The sequence below is a fragment of the Dunckerocampus dactyliophorus genome, chromosome 14 (genome assembly GCF_027744805.1).
Source record: "Dunckerocampus dactyliophorus isolate RoL2022-P2 chromosome 14, RoL_Ddac_1.1, whole genome shotgun sequence".
NCBI lineage: Eukaryota > Metazoa > Chordata > Actinopteri > Syngnathiformes > Syngnathidae > Dunckerocampus > Dunckerocampus dactyliophorus.
This window is the reverse complement of record NC_072832.1, coordinates 12,722,094-12,741,477: the sequence shown is the minus strand read 5'-3', so window position 1 is coordinate 12,741,477 and position 19,384 is coordinate 12,722,094. Positions and strand designations below refer to the sequence as shown.

The 19,384-nt window shown below is 41.2% G+C and overlaps 1 protein-coding gene across 1 annotated transcript; it reads left to right on the top strand.

Moving 5' to 3' along the window:
• Positions 1-606: 606 nt before the first annotated feature.
• On the top strand, positions 607-16,557 carry LOC129193917 (fibulin-7). Its single transcript, XM_054798718.1, has 8 exons — positions 607-848; positions 1,484-1,646; positions 2,720-2,896; positions 6,073-6,198; positions 6,273-6,410; positions 10,637-10,774; positions 11,916-12,054; positions 14,635-16,557. The coding sequence occupies exons 1-8, from the start codon at positions 780-782 to the stop codon at positions 15,005-15,007; spliced, it is 1,323 nt and encodes a 440-aa protein (XP_054654693.1). The 5' UTR covers positions 607-779; the 3' UTR covers positions 15,008-16,557.
• Positions 16,558-19,384: the final 2,827 nt, after the last annotated feature.

The following is a 19,384-nucleotide window of genomic DNA, read 5'->3' as shown; positions in this document are numbered from 1 at the left end:
ACAACGGCGTTTCTTATTGGCTATAACTTAAGTCAGTTATTACACATCTGCAAGCGATTACGACGTTTAATTTACACTTTGTCAAAACTAAATTTGTGAAAACATTATACAAGTCCCTCACTTAATTTAAGAAAACAATATTTATGTATTTAATTACATTTGCGAGAATGTGTGAAAGTAAGACTCTCCCTATACACTGTGTTAGAAGCCGTGTTCCTCGTAGTCTTTTATTCGAGATTGTGACCACTAGGTGTCACTTTGACCCTGCAAAAAAAGTAGAAACATAATATGTTTAAAAAAGCAAATAAATGTACTGTAGTTAAATTGAAACGTACTTATTACAGCTGTTGTAGTATTTTATGTATTCTTTGTAACCAAGAACAATTACACAGGGCAGCATACTGTTTACTAAACGGTTAAAGCGTCAATTAGGGAGAAATAAATTACCATTTCAAAAGAAAAGTTGTGATTGCAGGAGATGAATAATTTCTGCAGCATTTATTGCACTTAATTCGCCATATGCCAATATTTCCACGCAGTGCGAATGTCAAAAACGACAGATTGTACATTGGTGGGAGGGATCCTTGCAGCAACAGGAGGCGGCGTGCTCATTTCAGAGAGCACACTTTTCAGCAGCACCAATCCATCTTTATAGACACCTGATGAGCATCCCCTTGGAACTTTCCAAGCTACACTGAAGGACACTTGTCATAATTCGTATTCACTCGGTGTGTTAGGCGCCACAAGAAAAACACTTAGGTGACTGGACTTCTGGAAAAATGGCTTTTTGGTGCAGGTGTTTGCTTTTGCTGTGTTTGTCTGCTGCTCCTAGCCTTGCTGCAGTTCAGGTAAGAACTGACATATTTATTTTCTATTTGGGAAATAATCTTTTTGTAAAAAATGATAATGATTGGGGGGCGGGGGGGGGGAGATGCTCTGGCATCTGGTTCTGAGTTCTGCTGGAGGCATTTCCCCTCAGTTTTGGGCATTAAAGCTTTACAGCAACTGCACAGGTCAAAACTATGCATGGTGATGTTTAATGTCTTGGAGCTAGTTGTTGTTGTACCAAGCCCACCCCACCCCACCCCACCCCCCCACCCACCTCCAAATATGAGTGCAGGAATTCAAGGTATGCCGTCCCTAAGAAAGTGCTCCAGTGACCATGTGGTAAATAAACCTTGCAGGAAGGATTAGATGCAGCTTGACATTACTCAGTTTAACTGCTAGTGGCACCCATGCAATTTTCATTTTGGTCAATTAGTGTCATCAGATGGGCTTTCATTTGTCATGCTGCTTTTCAAATTGTACAGTACTTTGGACATATGTCTTGCAGACATCTGCCACAGCGTTTGTCTTGCTGGGCTTTGGGTTACACGTAAAAAAAAAAACCTAACAGCTGGGATATGGATGCATATGACATCTTTGCAATCACGGACACAGGTCCATCAATGAGATGTTTTAAGTGTCATTACCTGTTCCATAGACCTGCATGGATAAGCATCAGGTGGTCGGGGTGCTGCGACAGATGGAGAAGTTTCTGAAAGGCCAGGAGCTTCGGTTTACAGAAGGCCTCCGGATCATGAAGTCAAAACTGGCGACGCTACAGAACTCTGTCTCCAAGCTGCCCCAAGCAGACCAATCAGCTGGTAAGAGAGAAACTCACCATTGTCATTTTTATACACCACTTTCATGCATGTTTTCTTATTGTATGTCTTACAAATCTAACCAGATGCACAAATTATTAAGCTAATAATCCTCAATTTTGATTGGCACTGTCAAAAAGGTATTTAAAAATATGTTTATTATGGTTGTAGTTTACAATGCTTTGGCGCTACATTGCATCAGAATGAAATTAAATAGAACAGAAAACATAAAAGTATGTAGTATAACTGTTTATTACTGGTTTATAAATAATGCATCTTCCTCCCACTTTCCTTCTCACTGAGCAAGCGTGCCAAAACAAAAACAAACATGTCTGCCGCGATTGCCTGTTTTTTTCACAGTGAAATAAGCTCCATCATACCCGCGACCCTAGTGAGGACAAATGGTACAGAAAATGGATGGATGGACGAGCAAAAAAAAAATCCCTAACTATTGAATATATTGAATACCCTCCTTCAAATAGCTGTGACAGCAGATGTTTTCTATTGGGGAATTATTTTCATTCAAGAAATCCAAGGTCATCTCTGACTGTGTTAGCCATTGGGAAGAGGAAGCAGAATTATGTTATTTTGGCTGCTTTGACAGTGAAAGGTCAAGTTTAAAAAAAAAGGAAAATTGGTCAATTAACATGTTATGGTTCAGTCATTCACAATTTCATCATGAAAAAGTCTTTCCCTTGTTTCTATGCAGGCATTTTTCTCATGTGGCGTGATTCTGACATGAAGCTTATCCTCTTCATCTGGAAAACGTTGAACAGCAAGATTGGTCTCAAGGCACAGAAGAAGAAGACCCTATGAGTCATTATTAAATGCTTTTTCACAATCTACATAGGTAGAGGAAGCATAAAAGTGTCATGAAAGTCCAAATGGAAATCAATTTTGAATGTTATGTAATGTAAAAGGTGTGTATTATGCAGGCGTTCAAGTTTTCCAGATCAAGTCTTGCTGCTAATGATGCATTTTAGACTGCCCAGTGACACGTGCATATCCCCAGGCGGGGAATGCCAGAGGATGTTACTGTTCTCCACATGTGACCAGCCCTCCTCTCTACCCCACAGCCCCCGCCACCTGCCCCCCACTGGAAGAACCGGATCACGGAATCAAGTTTGGCTCCAAGCATCTGGTCGGACATGAGGTGCATTTCACTTGCTCACAGGGCTACCACCTCGTGGGCTCGGCCACACGTGTCTGCCAGGACAACGGCACGTGGAATGGAGAGGGCGCCTTCTGTAAAGGTGAGGCCCACTGACCTGCACTTAACCTGCCACTAACAACAGATTTGTGAGTCCATTGGGAGAAGAGTCATGTGAAGTACAGCTTTGATTTAATTCCGTTTCATTCAGTTCAATTCCATTACAATTCCGTTCTCAATTTTATTTCCAAACCCATTTCAAGTTCAAATAAATCACATTATATCAGTTTAATTCATTTTCATTGTTATTAATTTCTAATTTAAAATAAAATTCAAATTTTATCAAAATTTTATTCAAAATTGTAATTTGATTTCAAATTAAAATCAGTTCAATTTGCTCCTATTGTAATTAATTTCCAATTCAATTCCATTCCTTTACCATTCAAAATACAATTCCACTTTGAGTTCAATTTAATTTCCAATTCAATTATTTTGTAATTCCATTTCCATTTCAAATATAAATTCAAATTCCATTTTCAAATCAAATTCAGTTCAGTTCAGACCAGTTCATTTCCATTTTATTTTCTTTTGATTTTGTGGTTTCTTTATTTTGATTTCAATTCCAAACTAAGGTATGCACAAATATTAGTTTCAAATTCAATTTTTATTTGAATTATATTTATTTTTCCATTTGTAGTTCGAATTCCAATTCTAATTTAATTCAGTTTCAGCTCAAATTCAAAATATTGTCAGTCCTGGAGGGGCAATTCTGTTGCAAAACCCTCAGCGGGGGTAAAAAATAAATAAAATAAAAAAATATGTACAGTATATAGTCATTCAAACAGAATAAAATGCATCTCCTCATACACACACCAATGAAGAAAGGAGGCTTTCTTCACAATACTTTGACATATTGATAGAAGATCTTGTTAAAAGTGGTATTCAGTATCTGAGAACATGAAAAAAAAAACACCTGTACTATACGTTATTTTAGAGTGGGCTACGTTCCCTGCCAGGTTTTTGTCTTTTGTCTTTGTCTTTTGCCCCCACATGCTCCCTCCTATACCTCTCGCCGTCTTGCTCATGTTTCTTGCATAGCACTGTCCCACCAGACAAAATTTAGACTTGAAATGATACTCAAAATTATGGTCTGATAGCGCTAAAGTATGCTAAGAATGCTATTGATAGCCCCATCAGCCTGCAGCGGGGGCACTTTTCTTCCCAGAAAATTCCGAGGGGTGCACTTATTTAAACACGTGCCTATTGACACTCATGCTTAGAGCAACCTGAGAAGGTATAACTCTGCAACAGTATTATCACTGTTTCTGGGTATTTTATCTTGCCTAAGCTGTCTAATTTTAGCCATGCTTAAAAAGCAATAATGATAGAGCGTGGAAAAGAAAACTGCAACTTCAGTGACTTTAAAAATATCCGTCAGAGTGAAGTGGGATTTTTTGTGTTTTGGACATATCGGGTCCCTCAGAGAGGCCAAACAAAATGTTAAAGAGCTTGGTTGTCATCCATTATACTGCGCTTCGTTGCGTGGACATTTGAAGACTTGCAAAATTCATACATCTGGTGATGGCGTTTAGTGTCTTCATTTTTTACTTTCACACTTGGTTTTCTAGCTGAATATTACTCATTGTAATCAAAAAGTAATGATAAGATCCCCGCACATTTGTGATTCAGCATTCACGACCCCACAAATGTGAATATTTGGGCCCCCCAAAAAACCTCTCCAAAAACAGGCAATTTTTCCTCAGAAAACGTATTTCATTCAACCTAAGTTGGTAATAATTAGCTAATATGTGATAATACAGGTACAGATACAAACATGCATGTACCACTGTTAAAAACACCCAGACTTTTTTGTCTTTATGCATCACAGATAATGTATTTCAAAAAGCGTTGCACTTTGTTCGGCAGTCCTTTAATGTACCTAAGTTGCTGTGAGACACAAAAGTGAAACTTATATGTACATAGATACAGTATATGCAGTTGTCCCCCGTTTATCGCGGTTAATTGGTTCCAGACCTGGCCACGTTAAGTGAATTTCCGCATAGTAGCATTTAATAGTAATAAATGGAATATTTTCGTAGAGCATAGAAAACCTGTTTGTGACACCCCTATAGTCACCTGTATACTCCTATTATTCTTTATTTACGCCACATTGCTAATGCACAGGCTACGGGATCACTCCAGGGACAGAAGAGAGAGCCACGGCTTCAAGCCTTGTGTGCTAGCGAGCTAACTACTTAGCCTCCAATTTATTTATTCTAAACTTATGGTTTCAAATGAAGTGGGGAAGAAAGACAAGGTAAAAAGCCAAAAACTTACCACTTCCACACGGAATGGGAGGATAACTTTTTTTCACTCTATCATGTCAGACATGCCATGGCTGACTAGATGCAGTGTGAAGGTAATGTCATGTCATTTCATGTCATCTCTCATCAATGTTTTGTGTCATTACAGATGCCTAGTGACCAGAATACTACAAATGACTTGTCTTTCAATATTTTTTTATTAATAATAGGCCATAGTCAACCATGAAACAGTGATCATTTATTAATTTTTGAAAAACCATGATAGAGTGATGGAGTAAATTTCGAAACGCAATGTTCCATTTTTATGGGTGTCTCGATTAGTGACCATTTTTACCATTTTCTGGTGGTGCTGGAATGTAACTCCCACATAGTTCTACTGTATTTATAAAGGCTATCTGATCAGATTTGCACTATGTAGATGCCTGTGTAAGTGTGTTTGTTGATTGCAGTTTTCCCCTTTGTACGGCTTAATCATTACCATACATATATTTTCCAATGTACTAGACTCCAGCTGATGTAGTTTATGCATGTTTAACTATGATAAATATGACTATTTTTCATTCAAGTGCTTACAAATATATTTTTTTATCCAGATATGACAGTTATCCCGTAATTTCTAAAAAAATAAATAAATTATTAGATCATTTGAGGACATGATCATGGGTGGAAAGAACATGAAAGCTACTTTTATGGGAAAAGCTGTTCTTTAATGCAAAACACCCAAATAGTCTGTTTCACATAGACAGTTCAGAATGATTTTGCCTTTCTTTGGTAGTAGAATCATAGACCCTGAGGCAAAAGGTTCTGTTGTAAAAATAATTAAACATGTTTTTGCCTAACATCATAACTAAGTATGGTTTAATTTGAAAGTAATGCATTACAAGATTGGTTATTTGGTGTCAAAAAGGCTAGAAAAGGCTTTTTATTCTCAGTCGTCTGTCTCCTGTGGCCTCAGACATTAGCGAGTGTGCAAGTAATCCCTGCCAAAATGGAGGAACATGCGTGGAAGGTGTCAATCAGTACAAATGCACCTGCTCCAAGAACTGGAGCGGCTCCCACTGCCAGCACCAAACTCAGACAGGTAACGTCCACTAAATAAATCATGCAGGTTAATTTAGCTGCAGAAGTCAAAATTGTACTTTTTTTTAAATGCAGCTCCTCCAGAGTGGAGCGTCATGAACGATCCAGCGTTTAGCCGAAAACCTCGCTGTGCCCAAGTGAATCGAGCCCAACACTGCAGTTGTGATGCAGGTTTCCACATGAGTGGCACCTCTGATAACAGTATCTGCCAGGGTGAGCTACTATTACTACTGGAATACTTTAAACTTTATACTGACCTGGTGTGACATGTAACCATCTTTCTGGCTGATGTGGAACTCTGCACAAGAAACAGCCACTAAACACCTGAAATAACCAGTGGAGGCCAGTCTGTAACAAACAAAATAATCCTCTCTAGGGGTTACAAGCTGATTAGCATCCATTTAGGTCACAGTTCAGGTGCTTTTAGGATGTATGCATTCACACTGCATTGGACAACAAGCAATGCAATGTAGTGTCCTCATATCGACATATATTGGTTCAATCAAATAACAATGTTCAAATCATCTTATGCAGGGTGGGTAAGCTATTTACTTGTTTAAAAATGACTTTTTCGGCAAAATGATCAAAGTACAGACAAAATACCATGTATATTGACAAATGGTATGCATAATGTCTTCAATGTCTTCAATTCATTTCACTCCCATGCAGTGAGGAGTTCACCACAAGTGATGGTAAACGCAGTTCCTTTTATTGACTCGAGTTTTTATGAGTCTGTCACTAAAATGACTCGAGTACTCGATTCACACATGTCCGATGTCACAGCAACATGTAGACTCCCATAGACATACAGTATATACGCACTAATCAAACACTTAATTGAGATGGTTGGCCTGATGCAGCGACACGTTTGAATGTGGCATATATGCCTCTTAAACAAATGCATGAAAATGGACCAAACTTAATAAAGTGCCTTTCTACCAAGGAGGATGGTTTCACTGCGGGAATCCACAGTATTATGCCACAGTACTATTACACAAAGTAAAAAAATTCTGTTTGTAAAATGTTTTTATAATGGCCAGATACAATCAAAGTTATTTTTTCAACCTTGCCTGTGAAAGGTGAGATCTTGTTTGGACTATAAACCGGTTGGTACAATTCCATGCAGAACATGAATTGGGCACCTTCCCCTTTTTCTCTTGCCACATCCAGTATGGCGGTGAAGTTGACGTATGATTCAGCACGCAATGCAGTGTCTAAGTCACCCGAGAAACTCGCACATGCGCAACAAGTCCACCTACTTGACTCACTTGGACCTGTCAGCACAGCATAGAAACTTGCACATGCACAACAAGTTTCCCCCCCCCCCCCCGACTCACTAAACCAATGAGCCCACGTCAGAGTCACGATTCACTTGTCAGAGACAAATACACGCGAGTCCCGGTTCAGTAAAAAACTTGTGATTTGTGAACGACTCGGTCTTAGGCAGCTTAAGCAGAATCCTAAGCAGGGAAGCCCAGAGTTACCTCTCCCCAGCCGTTTTGTCCACCTCCTCCCAGCAGTTTACACGAAACAGGTGTTTATAGTGTTACAATTATAGTTTTACATGCATAAAGGCATGTGAATGAGAAATGAATGGGATAAAGGAACATTTAAAGCTACTTTTACCTCCATTGAAGACTTTTTTTTTGAGAAAGACACAATGTGTCAGCGAAATCAACATGGACACACTGCAAAAACAGACATACTTGAAAGAAGCTCCAATTATATTAAAATGAGACAAATTTTCTTATTTCAAGCAAGAAATTCTGCCAATGCGGTAAGCAAAGTTGGCTTGGTTAGAATTCATATAGCTAGAATATTTTTCTTGTGACTTTTAAGAATATATTAAGTCCGATAAGCAAGTTCTTCTTAATCACATAGCAAGATTTAAGTAAAATGTTTTTATTACAAGGTAAGAAGTAAGCCAAATCTAGATCTAGGAGTATTATTCTTTAAGAATGATTTTCCTATCGACCAACAGCCATTCGTAACTGTGGACAATTTTTAAAGTCTCCAATTAACCTATCATGCACATTTTGGAATGAGGCAGGAGGAAGCCAGAGTACACAGGGAACACCCACAGGGGGAGCGTTCAGGTTCTGCACAATGGGGATTTGAATATAACCACTCAGCCGACATCTTTTCTTCTCGGCATGTTAGTTATATGTTGGCTACTTCTTCACCGGTCTGAGCTTTTCAACAAGCATGAAGCAAATTATATGGATGAAACTTTTTTATTTAAAAAGAAAAAAGTGTGACTGTATCTAAAAATCACTTAATGTAGGAAAACCTATTGTCATAAACACTATCAGAAATGTTTTTTGGCATGATTTGCATGTAAATTCATTAGTTTTGAGATAGATTTATAAACTAATTATATTCATGAACTAGATAACAAGAGAGTAATATTTTCGTGAATCAAGTTGAATCATTTTACACATTTACACGGATTTAATGACTAGGTTTAATATAATAAATCTTGGTACACTGTATGAAATTTGATGTGCAGCCTTCACATTGGTCCAAAATCACCAAATTTATAAGAAATGGTTGCTTAAAAGTGAACTTTTTTACTTTCTTGAAATGTAGTTTTTGCAGTGTAGATATATTTTCTGTGTGTGAGTCCGTTATTAAATTTAGAAAGAAACCTTAAATTATCTTAATTTAAGACAAATACAGTCAAACCTGTCTTAGCGGCCACCTGCCTATAGCGGCCACTGAAAAATCCCCCGCAGAAAATTTGCGTGTTATAGACCCTGTGTATAGCGGTCACCTGTCTAACGCGGCCAGCGGTCACCCATTTTGTATCCTTTGGTCAATATCTGACCGCATATAGCGGCCAAATTACCAACTCAAGCAGAAGCTTCATGCACGAAAAAGTTTTGTTTTTTAATCAATGAAGCCGTCGTGTGTAGACTTTAATTACTGAGTCGTAGCTCAGTCGCAATCATTCACAGGATCCACACAAACTGTCAGTTGTTTGACATAAAAAAAAAGCCGTCTTATTTGTAGCTTGTTGCAGACAGTGACACCGTTTATTTCCTGGTGTGAGACAATGTGCACTGGTCGATACTGTAATGCCCCTTGTTGTGGGGAAGGAGAGACTCACGTCGCTGATGCACTTTAATCGCTTTATTAACAGCGGTTTATTAACCTAGTAGTTCTTTACAACTTTTATCCGCAGTCCCACAGTGCCCTCTACTGGTCAACATGTAACAGTATAATTATATGTATCTGCAAAGACAACAAGCTTCTAATCACAGACATGTTAATATGCGCGCGCACAAATTCAAAATGGTCGCCAACCTGTCTATAACGGCCACCTGCCTGTAGCGGCCACTTTTGCTGTTTCCCTTTAGTGGCCACTATAGACAGGTTTGACTGTATAATCCAAATAAGGTTTTTAGCTTGTTATTGGATTAAGAATTAATTTCTGGCAAAAAATATCTATAGATTATTTTTCTCCAGTGAAAATTGCTAGACAAGATATTTTTTCTTTTTAGGAAAAAAAATTAGAAGTGGTTGCTTAAAATGAGACTTTTTTTTACTTTCTTGAAATGTAGTTTTTGCAGTGCACCACCTTCGGTCTTTGCCATGAGTTACTGTCTTTATTGAATTCAAACATCTTTCTCACCTTTGTTATCAAAATGCTGGCACTTGTATGTTTCTTTGGCTCCACTGTGGCTTATTTTACAGCCATGATCAAAAGAAAAGCACGGACTTGTAGTAGGAAACACTACTGAATTCAAGAAATAACTCATAAAACTATAAAAATGTGTTTCTGGAACAGGCTTTCTGGCCTTCTGGAACAGATTAATTGATTGACATTATTTCTTATTGGAAAAATTGATTGAGTTAGAGTATGTTGTGGTTAGAGTTGAACCTTCTGGAAGGGATTAATGACTCCAGCCAAGGTTCCACTGTATAGGAGTTGACAGAAGAATTCAGGGGAGGAGCAGCAGCTTGAGAAAAATAAAGAAAGAACACATTTTTCAAACCTGCTAAGCTAACTCCAGTTATGTTAAATTGCTGAAATACCATCAGTAAAAAGCACTTGTGTTTGCTGTCCATAACATATGCCTGCCCATCCCATAACCCCACCACCACCACGGGCCATTCGACCTCCAACAATATATATATATATATATATATATATATATATATATACTGTATATATATACTGTATACAGATAGATATACAGTATACCGTATATGCATATACAGTATAATTTCTTTGTATACAGTATATTTCATGTATTTCTTGTTCATAATACCACTGTAATACCAATGCAATGTAGTAGACAGAAACAGTCTCCACATGTTTGTTCCAGTATGTGTTTTAATATGGTGAATTTCCTCCATCCCAAACATTCCTGCCGTCCTGTGTACAGCAGCCTCTGCATGGTCCTGAGATGCCTGCCTTTTCCTGTTTTTAACAGATGTCAACGAGTGTGAAGTCTACCGTCTGGACCAGGGAGGGACGTTATGCGTTCATGAATGTGTCAACGTCCCGGGCTCATACCACTGCTCCTGCCCCAGTGGCTACAAGTTGCTCCCAGATGGGCGGAGCTGTGAGGGTGAGTGACAAGAGGGTACAGAGGGACAAAGGCTCATTCACTAGGCCCCAGCAGCTGTACACCTGACTGGCTGGGTGGCAGCACCAAAGAAGGCTACTATGTGATTTACAGCGACAAGAAGCTTCACAAGTAGTATTATGCTTCAACAATATTAAAGAAGTCTCAGAGGTCCCACAATAGTGAAGAGTTTAAAAGTGCTTTTAGTAAACCCGGCCTCAGAAGATGACATTTTGTGTTTCTGTAGCGCTATTGTGCGCTAACAGCAACATCATGCTAGGGTAGCCTGCTTAGTCCCTGATGTAGAACAAAATTATTAAACTTACAGCTCCAGTCTGTAGTTGACTTGACATATTGTTGCCAGAGTCCCAGGCTTTATTTTAAGATGTGTAGCGAAGCCTCTTTTTTCCTTTGTTTGCAAAGCTGTCCTCCGTGAAGTGGTACACATGGCGGGTTCTTCAGCTGGGGCGAGTTGGGCGTGGTACCATGGCCGTGAGGAAGAAGGTTTTTCTTCATGATGTCATTGCAACCTCCATTCCTCCATTCATTTTCTATTTCATTATAGTCATTAGGGTCGCGGGGGTATGCTGGGGCCTATCCCAGCTGACTTGAGCGAAAAAAAAACACACATGCACGGGAAGAACATGCAAACTCCACACACAGATGCCCAAGCGGAGATTCTAACCCAGGTCTTCCCCATCTCCCGACTGTGTGGCCAACATGCTAACCACTCAGCCACGGTGCGGCGTCATTGCAACCTGTATCTTTCAAAGCGACCGATTGAGTGCCTCTTCTCTCAAAATTGAAGGAAACAATTGAAGGAGATGATAGATTTTTCTCATGTTTAGTGCTTGTAAACATGTTCTAGGGACACATATTACTGTTAGAACATCATTAAAAAGTCAATTTTGTGAAATAGGACCTCAGAGATTCTGAGACTTTTTTGAACACAATGTTTGGCCGTGGAATGAATGACCTCACCATTTCCCAGCAGAAAGGATCTTTAGGACATGAAGCGTTTATGTGAGACTGAACCGAAAAACCAAATAAACAACTGGAGCTCAGCACCCGGCGCTCAGGCTGCGGACGGTCTGGCTCCCGGCCTCTCGCTCTTTTTACATGCCTCTGCTGTTTTGTCTTCCAGATGTGGACGAATGTTTAAACCAGCAGCACAACTGTAGCCGAGGAACAACATGTATCAACACGGGGGGAGGCTTTCAGTGTGTCAACCCAGACTGCCCCCGCTCCCATGGCAACATCACCTATGTCAAAACATCTCCCTTGTATGTGCTTTTAACTTATTTGCATGTGTTTCATCGTTCAAGATCCAGTAGCTTTTTTGCTAAATATGGAAGAACGGGCTCCTGGGGGACATTTTGAAAAAATTGCAGGAAAAAGGAGTGATAAATGTATAATTTAGATTTTGATTTGTTTATAATCCTCAAACCATGTCCAAATCCCCCCTGTAAGTCAGGTCTGTATTTGGAGATGAGCCCTAGCAGAAGGTGATATTCCCATAAGTGAAAGAAAAATATAGATTTCATAGATGTTGCCTCATATTTAGTTAGTTTTGGTTAATACAAACAACAACCAGAGCAACAGGCTTTTATTGCAGGTTTGAATTATCTCACAACAGTACACAACAATAATCGGCTACCACTGTGGCGGTAACCCACGGCAAGATAAAACTCAACTCCCGACATAATTTCCTGTGCGCCCCTCATTTTCTTCCGTGTAGCACCGGAACACATTTACAGCAACACCCCTGAGCATAAGTTTTATTTATGTCTTCAATGGTTTATTTTTTGTTATGGCTACTATATTGGTTAGTATGAGTGTGAAGGTGACTATGGGGTGTTATTTCATGTCTAGAGGGCTGTAATAATGCTAAAAGCCATATTTAGAAGGTCGTAAACAGGTTTTCAATTCTCTAACAATGAAAATATTCAATTTATAAATAAGGAATCCTAATTGGCGTAAATTCTCTTATCAAGGCTGGGTCTGGAACCAATTAACCATGATAAACGTGGGATTACTATATTTTCTATTCAGTAACAGATTAGAGAAGTACAATACTACTATACTTAAGTACAGATTTCAACGAATTACAAACATACTCACACAACACAAAACCCACTTAAGTCCAGTAACGTGAGTGCATTTAATTTGTTACTTTAGACTTCTGGTAAACACAGTTTTCAAAAAGCCTATTCCATAAAATGCAATGACTGCAAACTTCAACCACAATCATTTATTTGACAAAACTGAGCATTATTGTCTATTATTGTACCCAAACCTGTGCCTGGGGGGTGGGGGTATTTCATCATTAACAACCATGGAGGGCAGCTCAAAGGAGGAGATGATTGCACACACGCACACAGAAGCCACATGAGAAGCCTGAAACTTTGTGGTAAAAGCTGCGTAATAGTGACGCAAACCAGATGTGACAAGAGCATGCATGCTCAGCAGAACTTTGCTGGCGAACATTATTTTCTCTTTAATGCTGTCCCAATTGCTGAGAAACATTACAACCTCTCTTGTCAAGCCAAGCTGCCTGCTCTAAAGTGCTGAAACATTGTACTGTGTGCCCTTACTGAACCAGCAGTGTGCCAGAAAAGGGAATGACTGAAGGTTTTGGCTTACAACAGGGGACAAAACAAAGCATTGCTTTACACTGTCCCAATCAGATACTACAAACCAAACTCAAAATGTCTGCCTTTCTAAGATAATAACGTTCAGTGTCGATTGGCAATGTCAGACAGGTTTTCATTAAGCAGTGTTTATTATAATGGTTGTAGTTTGCAGTGGTGTAGAATTGTACTGCTGGGAAATTATTAGTATGGTGCAGATTTTAATCACAAAGACATATTTTTTTTCCATACTTTTTTTATACCCAAGAATCATTGAATTATATTGTTGTATTTAAAAAAAATGTGGAGATACATACATGCTTACATTGTTTCAAAGATTATGATGAAAGTCTTTGGCTAACTTGATCTTGTAAGAAAGCGCTTGTACACTGTACACTGTGTCACCTCTCCTGAAGACTTTAAATGAGTGTTACAGCCTGTGTATACTGTGTATACTACTTTCCCACAGGGTTTATATTCTCCAAAAAACGATTGTACTGTGTTTGTGACTGGTTTGATAACCTTATTGTTACTGCTTTTCTGCCCTTGACTGTTTTATTTTTTATTTTAAGTAAAATAGTGTGGTCAGAAGTATACATACACTCATTATGGGCATGAATGTCATACTAATTGTGGGCCCTCAATGATAACACTTAACACTTTTTTTCTTCTCACTTTTGGCTTTTCCCTGTCAAGAAATTTTGGCTTAGTTTTTACACCGGATGCCCTTCCTGACGCAACGCTGGCTGGGTATCAAACCCTGAACCCCATGAAAGGCAGAAGCATGGACCATTACACCACTAGGGATGATCATTTACAGTACACATTATTCCATTATTATCATCACACAATTTTACATGCAAGTACAAATATATACACAACATACATTCACGTAAATCTTTTCATTAGTGATGCTGAAGGTGGAGCGATGGTTGACTGCAGCTGGTAGTTTCTCCAAGGCAGCATAACATTTTTTATTTTTGTTTAACAGGACTGACCAATATTCAGAACAATGGGATGGAAACATTTTGATTTACAGTTTATGAGTGCATGAATATGAATATATTACACTGTACAGTACTGTGCAAAAACAGTTTAATGAGGTCCATGGATGTAGAAACCCTACCCTATCGCTATTTCTGAGAGTGTGACTGTCGACTCGTTACATGCAATATAAGCACAAGTGTTTATCTTTTCCGTACCTCTAACATGATGTCTTTCTGTGTTGTTTAGTCAGTGCGAGAGGAACCCCTGCCCCATGGACAGCCGCTCCTGCAACCTCGCGCCTAAGACCGTCTCCTTCCACTACCTCTCCCTCCCTTCCAACCTGCAGACACCTGCCACCCTTTTCCGTATGGCCACTGCGGGGGCCCCCGGGCGCACGGGACCCGACAGCCTGCGCTTTGGCATTGTAGGAGGAAACACCCGAGGCATCTTTGTCATGCAGCGCTCTGACAGGCAAACGGGCGAGCTGATACTGGTCCAGCAGCTGCGCGGGCCACAGGAGATCAGCGTGGACGTGGACATGTCGGAATACACCGACCGCACTTTTCAAGCAAAGCATGTGGCCAGAGTCCACGTTCTGGTGTCACCTTATAACTTCTGAGGAAGGTGAGGAACTGATTGTGCTGATCACCTTCATCACCTCGCAGGCCGAGCCTGGCTTCATTTTAAAGTTTTAAGAGTAAAAATAAGCAAAACACTGTGTAACTATTATACAATTAATATTACTATTAACAGCAAAAACAACAGCGCTTGGCATGTCACTGAGTAAATTTGGAACAGCAACACCACATATTGCATATGCCTGTTATTTATCATTAAAATGCATGCTTTATTCCTCTAAAAAATAAGAATTAAGATTTTTAATGCATCCGTTATAAAGATGAAAAGTTATGGGAACTGTCTGGAAACTTTCCATAGGAAGTTACAGTACCTCACAAAAGTGAGTACTGTACACTCCTCACATTTCAGCAAACATTTTAATACAGTATATCTTCTCAAAGGAAAATGCAAAAAAATTCAACAATATACAGTACTTTAGAGTAGTAGCTTGTACAGCAGTATAGATTTACTATCCACTAAAAATAACACACAGCAATTTTTATCTAATTCGCTGGCAACTCAAGCGAGTACCAAGATAATTGTGTCTTGCCTACAGTCAAATGTCATGGTCTGGGGATGCACGAGTGCTGCTGGCATTTGGACGCTGCGGTTCACTAAAAGAAACATGAATTCCAACATGTCCTGTGACATTCTGAAGCAGAGCATGAGCCCCTCCCTTGGGAAAGTGGGCCACATGGCACTTTTCCAACATAATAACGAGTCCAAACACCTTGGAAATGACAAGTACCTTGCTGAGAAGCTGAAAGTGACAGTGATGGAGTGGCCAAGTATGCCTCCATCAGCATCACCAGAGATGTCATCATGGAGGAGTGGACGAAGATTTCAGTAACAACCTGTGTAGCTCTGGTGAATTCCATGCCCAAGAGATTAAGGCAGTGCTAAATAATTATGGTGCTCACCCTAAATATTGGCACTTTGGACACAATTTAGAAATGTTCATTGTGGGGTGTAAGCTGTACATTGATTACTCCAAAGACTACTGCTACTACATTAAAGTTTCATTTTGATAGTACAATAGATACCTGGTTTTTGCAAGGGATACCTCCCAGGAACACTTGCGAATAGCAATGCAAGTAATTGAGACTCCCATAAATATGTCTGTTTTGTTTTTCTAATACAAACCAACACTCACAGTGCAACCAAAAATAACACAGCAAGTGAGAAGCGTTTCAGAATGAACGCTTACACACCCACATACAGTACATGTAAAACAACATCTAATTACACAAATTTTAGCTTTCCAGCTTGCAGCGCTGTGGGCTTCTCAGCATGTATTGCGGGTTATTAGTTAGTACAAGGAAAAACATTGTTTTGCAAATATATGAGTGTGTAAGCATCTATTTCATATTTCGCACAGTCTGTGTGGAACAGTTATATTGTGTGTTCCAAGTTTTACTTAATTGTGTTATTTTTGGTTGAGTGAGGAATGCATTTGGGTTGTTACTCCTGTTGGTTTGTGATATGTGAGTAATAGTGTAATTTTCAAACTGATTCAGTGCATATAAAGAACACCTCCTCAAGCAAGCTGAAGTTTTCCTCTATTTACTGTGCAAAATGGACCCGTCGGAAAAGACGTTTTTGACATCTTTGGGTACTTCCGGTACCCCTGATGAATGTGTGGTGGTTTTGGCCCACCTTTCGAAAAAGTGTTGTTTCAGCAACTTGAAAACAGCAATTTCGCGACAGAAAAAAAATTAAAAAATAGGCGAAAATTGACCCCTCGGAAAAGTTGGGTTTTTTGCCATCTTTGGGTCCTGCCGGGAACCCCGATGAATCTGTGGGGGGTTTGGAGCACCTCACTGCCCGGAAAAGTGTCGTTTCAGCAACTTGAAAACTGCAATTTCGAAACAGAAAACACTGAAAAAACTGAAACTTGGGTTTTTTGCATTCTTTGGGTCCTGCCGGGACCCCCGATGAATGTTTGGGGGGTTTGGCGCACCTCCCGGGCCGGAAAAGTGTCGTTTCAGCAGCTTGAAAAAATGCGATTTCGCGACAGTGCCGGCACTGAAAAAACGGGAGAAAATCGACGCCTCGGAAAAGTTGTTTTTTTTGCATTCTTTGGGTCCTGCCGGGACCCCCGATGAATGTTTGGGGGGTTTGGCGCACCTCCCGGGCCGGAAAAGTGTTGTTTCAGCAGCTTTTAAAAATGCGATTTCGCGACAGTGCCGGCAGTGAAAAAAGGGGCAAAAATCGACGCCTCGGAAGAAGTTGGGTTTTTTGCATTCTTTGGGTCCTGCCGGGACCCCCGATGAATGTTTGGGGGGTTTGGCGCACCTCCCGGGCCGGAAAAGTGTCGTTTCAGCAGCTTGAAAAAATGCGATTTCGCGACAGTGCCGGCACTGAAAAAACGGGCGAAAATCGACGCCTCGGAGAAGTTGGGTTTTTTGCATTCTTTGGGTCCTGCCGGGACCCCCGCTGAATGTTCGGGGGGTTTGGCGCACCTCCCGGGCCGGAAAAGTGTCGTTTCAGCAGCTTGAAAAAATGCGATTTCGCGACAGTGCCGGCACTGAAAAAACGGGAGAAAATCGATGCCTCGGAAAAGTTGGGTTTTTTGCATTCTTTGGGTCCTGCCGGGACCCCCGATGAATGTTTGGGGGGTTTGGCGCACCTCTCGGGCCGGAAAAGTGTTGTTTCAGCAGCTTGAAAAAATGCGATTTCGCGACAGTGCCGGCACTGAAAAAACGGGCGAAAATCGACGCCTCGGAAAAGTTGGGTTTTTTGCATTCTTTGGGTCCTGCCGGGACCCCCGATGAATGTTTGGGGGGTTTGGCGCACCTCCCGGGCCGCAAAAGTGTCGTTTCAGCAGCTTGAAAAAATGCGATTTCGCGACAGTGCCGGCACTGAAAAAACGGGCGAAAATCGACGCCTCGGAGAAGTTGGGTTTTTTGCATTCTTTGGGTCCTGCCGGGACCCCCGCTGAATGTTTGGGGGGTTTGGCGCACCTCCCGGGCCGGAAAAGTGTCGTTTCAGCAGCTTGAAAAAATGCGATTTCGCGACAGTGCCGGAACTGAAAAAACGGGAGAAATTCAACGCCTCGGAAAAGTTGGGTTTTTTCATTATTTGGGTCCTGCCAGGACCCCCGATGAATGTTTGGGGGGTTTGGCGCACCTCCCGGGCCGGAAAAGTGTCGTTTCAGCAGCTTGAAAAAATGCGATTTCGCGACAGTGCCGGCACTGAAAAAACAGGCGAAAATCGACGCCTCGGAGAAGTTGGGTTTTTTGCATTCTTTGGGTCCTGCCGGGACCCCCGATGAATGTTTGGGGGGGTTGGCGCACCTCCTGGGCCGGAAAAGTGTCGTTTCAGCAGCTTGAAAAAATGCGATTTCGCGACAGTGCCGGCACTGAAAAAACGGGAGAAAATCGACGCCTCGGAAAAGTTAGGTTTTTTGCATTCTTTGGGTCCTGCCGGGACCCCCGCTGAATGTTTGGGGGGTTTGGCGCACCTCCCGGGCCGGAAAAGTGTCGTTTCAGCAGCTTGAAAAAATGCGATTTCGCGACAGTGCCGGAACTGAAAAAACGGGAGAAATTCGACGCCTCGGAAAAGTTGGGTTTTTTCATTATTTGGGTCCTGCCGGGACCCCCGATGAATGTTTGGGGGGTTTGGCGCACCTCCCGGGCCGGAAAAGTGTCGTTTCAGCAGCTTGAAAAAATGCGATTTCGCGACAGTGCCGGCACTGAAAAAACAGGCGAAAATCGACGCCTCGGAGAAGTTGGGTTTTTTGCATTCTTTGGGTCCTGCCGGGACCCCCGATGAATGTTTGGGGGGTTTGGCGCACCTCCCGGGCCGGAAAAGTGTCGTTTCAGCAGCTTGAAAAAATGCGATTTCGCGACAGTGCCGGCACTGAAAAAACGGGAGAAAATGACGCCTCGGAAAAGTTGGGTTTTTTGCATTCTTTGGGTCCTGCCGGGACCCCCGATGAATGTTTGGGGGGTTTGGCGCACCTCCCGGGCCGCAAAAGTGTCGTTTCAGCAGCTTGAAAAAATGCGATTTCGCGACAGTGCCGGCACTGAAAAAACGGGAGAAAATCGACGCCTCGTAAAAGCTGGGTTTTTTGCATTCTTTGGGTCCTGCCGGGACCCCCGATGAATGTTTGGGGGGTTTGGCGCACCTCCCGGGCCGGAAAAGTGTCGTTTCAGCAGCTTGAAAAAATGCGATTTCGCGACAGTGCCGGCACTGAAAAAACGGGAGAAAATCGACGCCTCGGAAAAGTTGGGTTTTTTGCATTCTTTGGGTCCTGCCGGGACCCCCGATGAATGTTTGGGGGGTTTGGCGCACCTCCCGGGCCGGAAAAGTGTCGTTTCAGCAGCTTGAAAAAATGGGATTTCGCGACAGTGCCGGCATTGAAAAAACGGGAGAA

Bases quoted from the DNA above. Each gene is read 5' to 3' on its own strand.
- LOC129193917 (XM_054798718.1), top strand. From the start codon at position 780: ATGGCTTTTTGGTGCAGGTGTTTGCTTTTGCTGTGTTTGTCTGCTGCT. The intron at 2,897-6,072 runs GTGAGGCCCACT...CTGTGGCCTCAG, and splicing joins AGAGGGCGCCTTCTGTAAAG to ACATTAGCGAGTGTGCAAGT. The intron at 12,055-14,634 runs GTATGTGCTTTT...TGTGTTGTTTAG, and splicing joins TATGTCAAAACATCTCCCTT to TCAGTGCGAGAGGAACCCCT.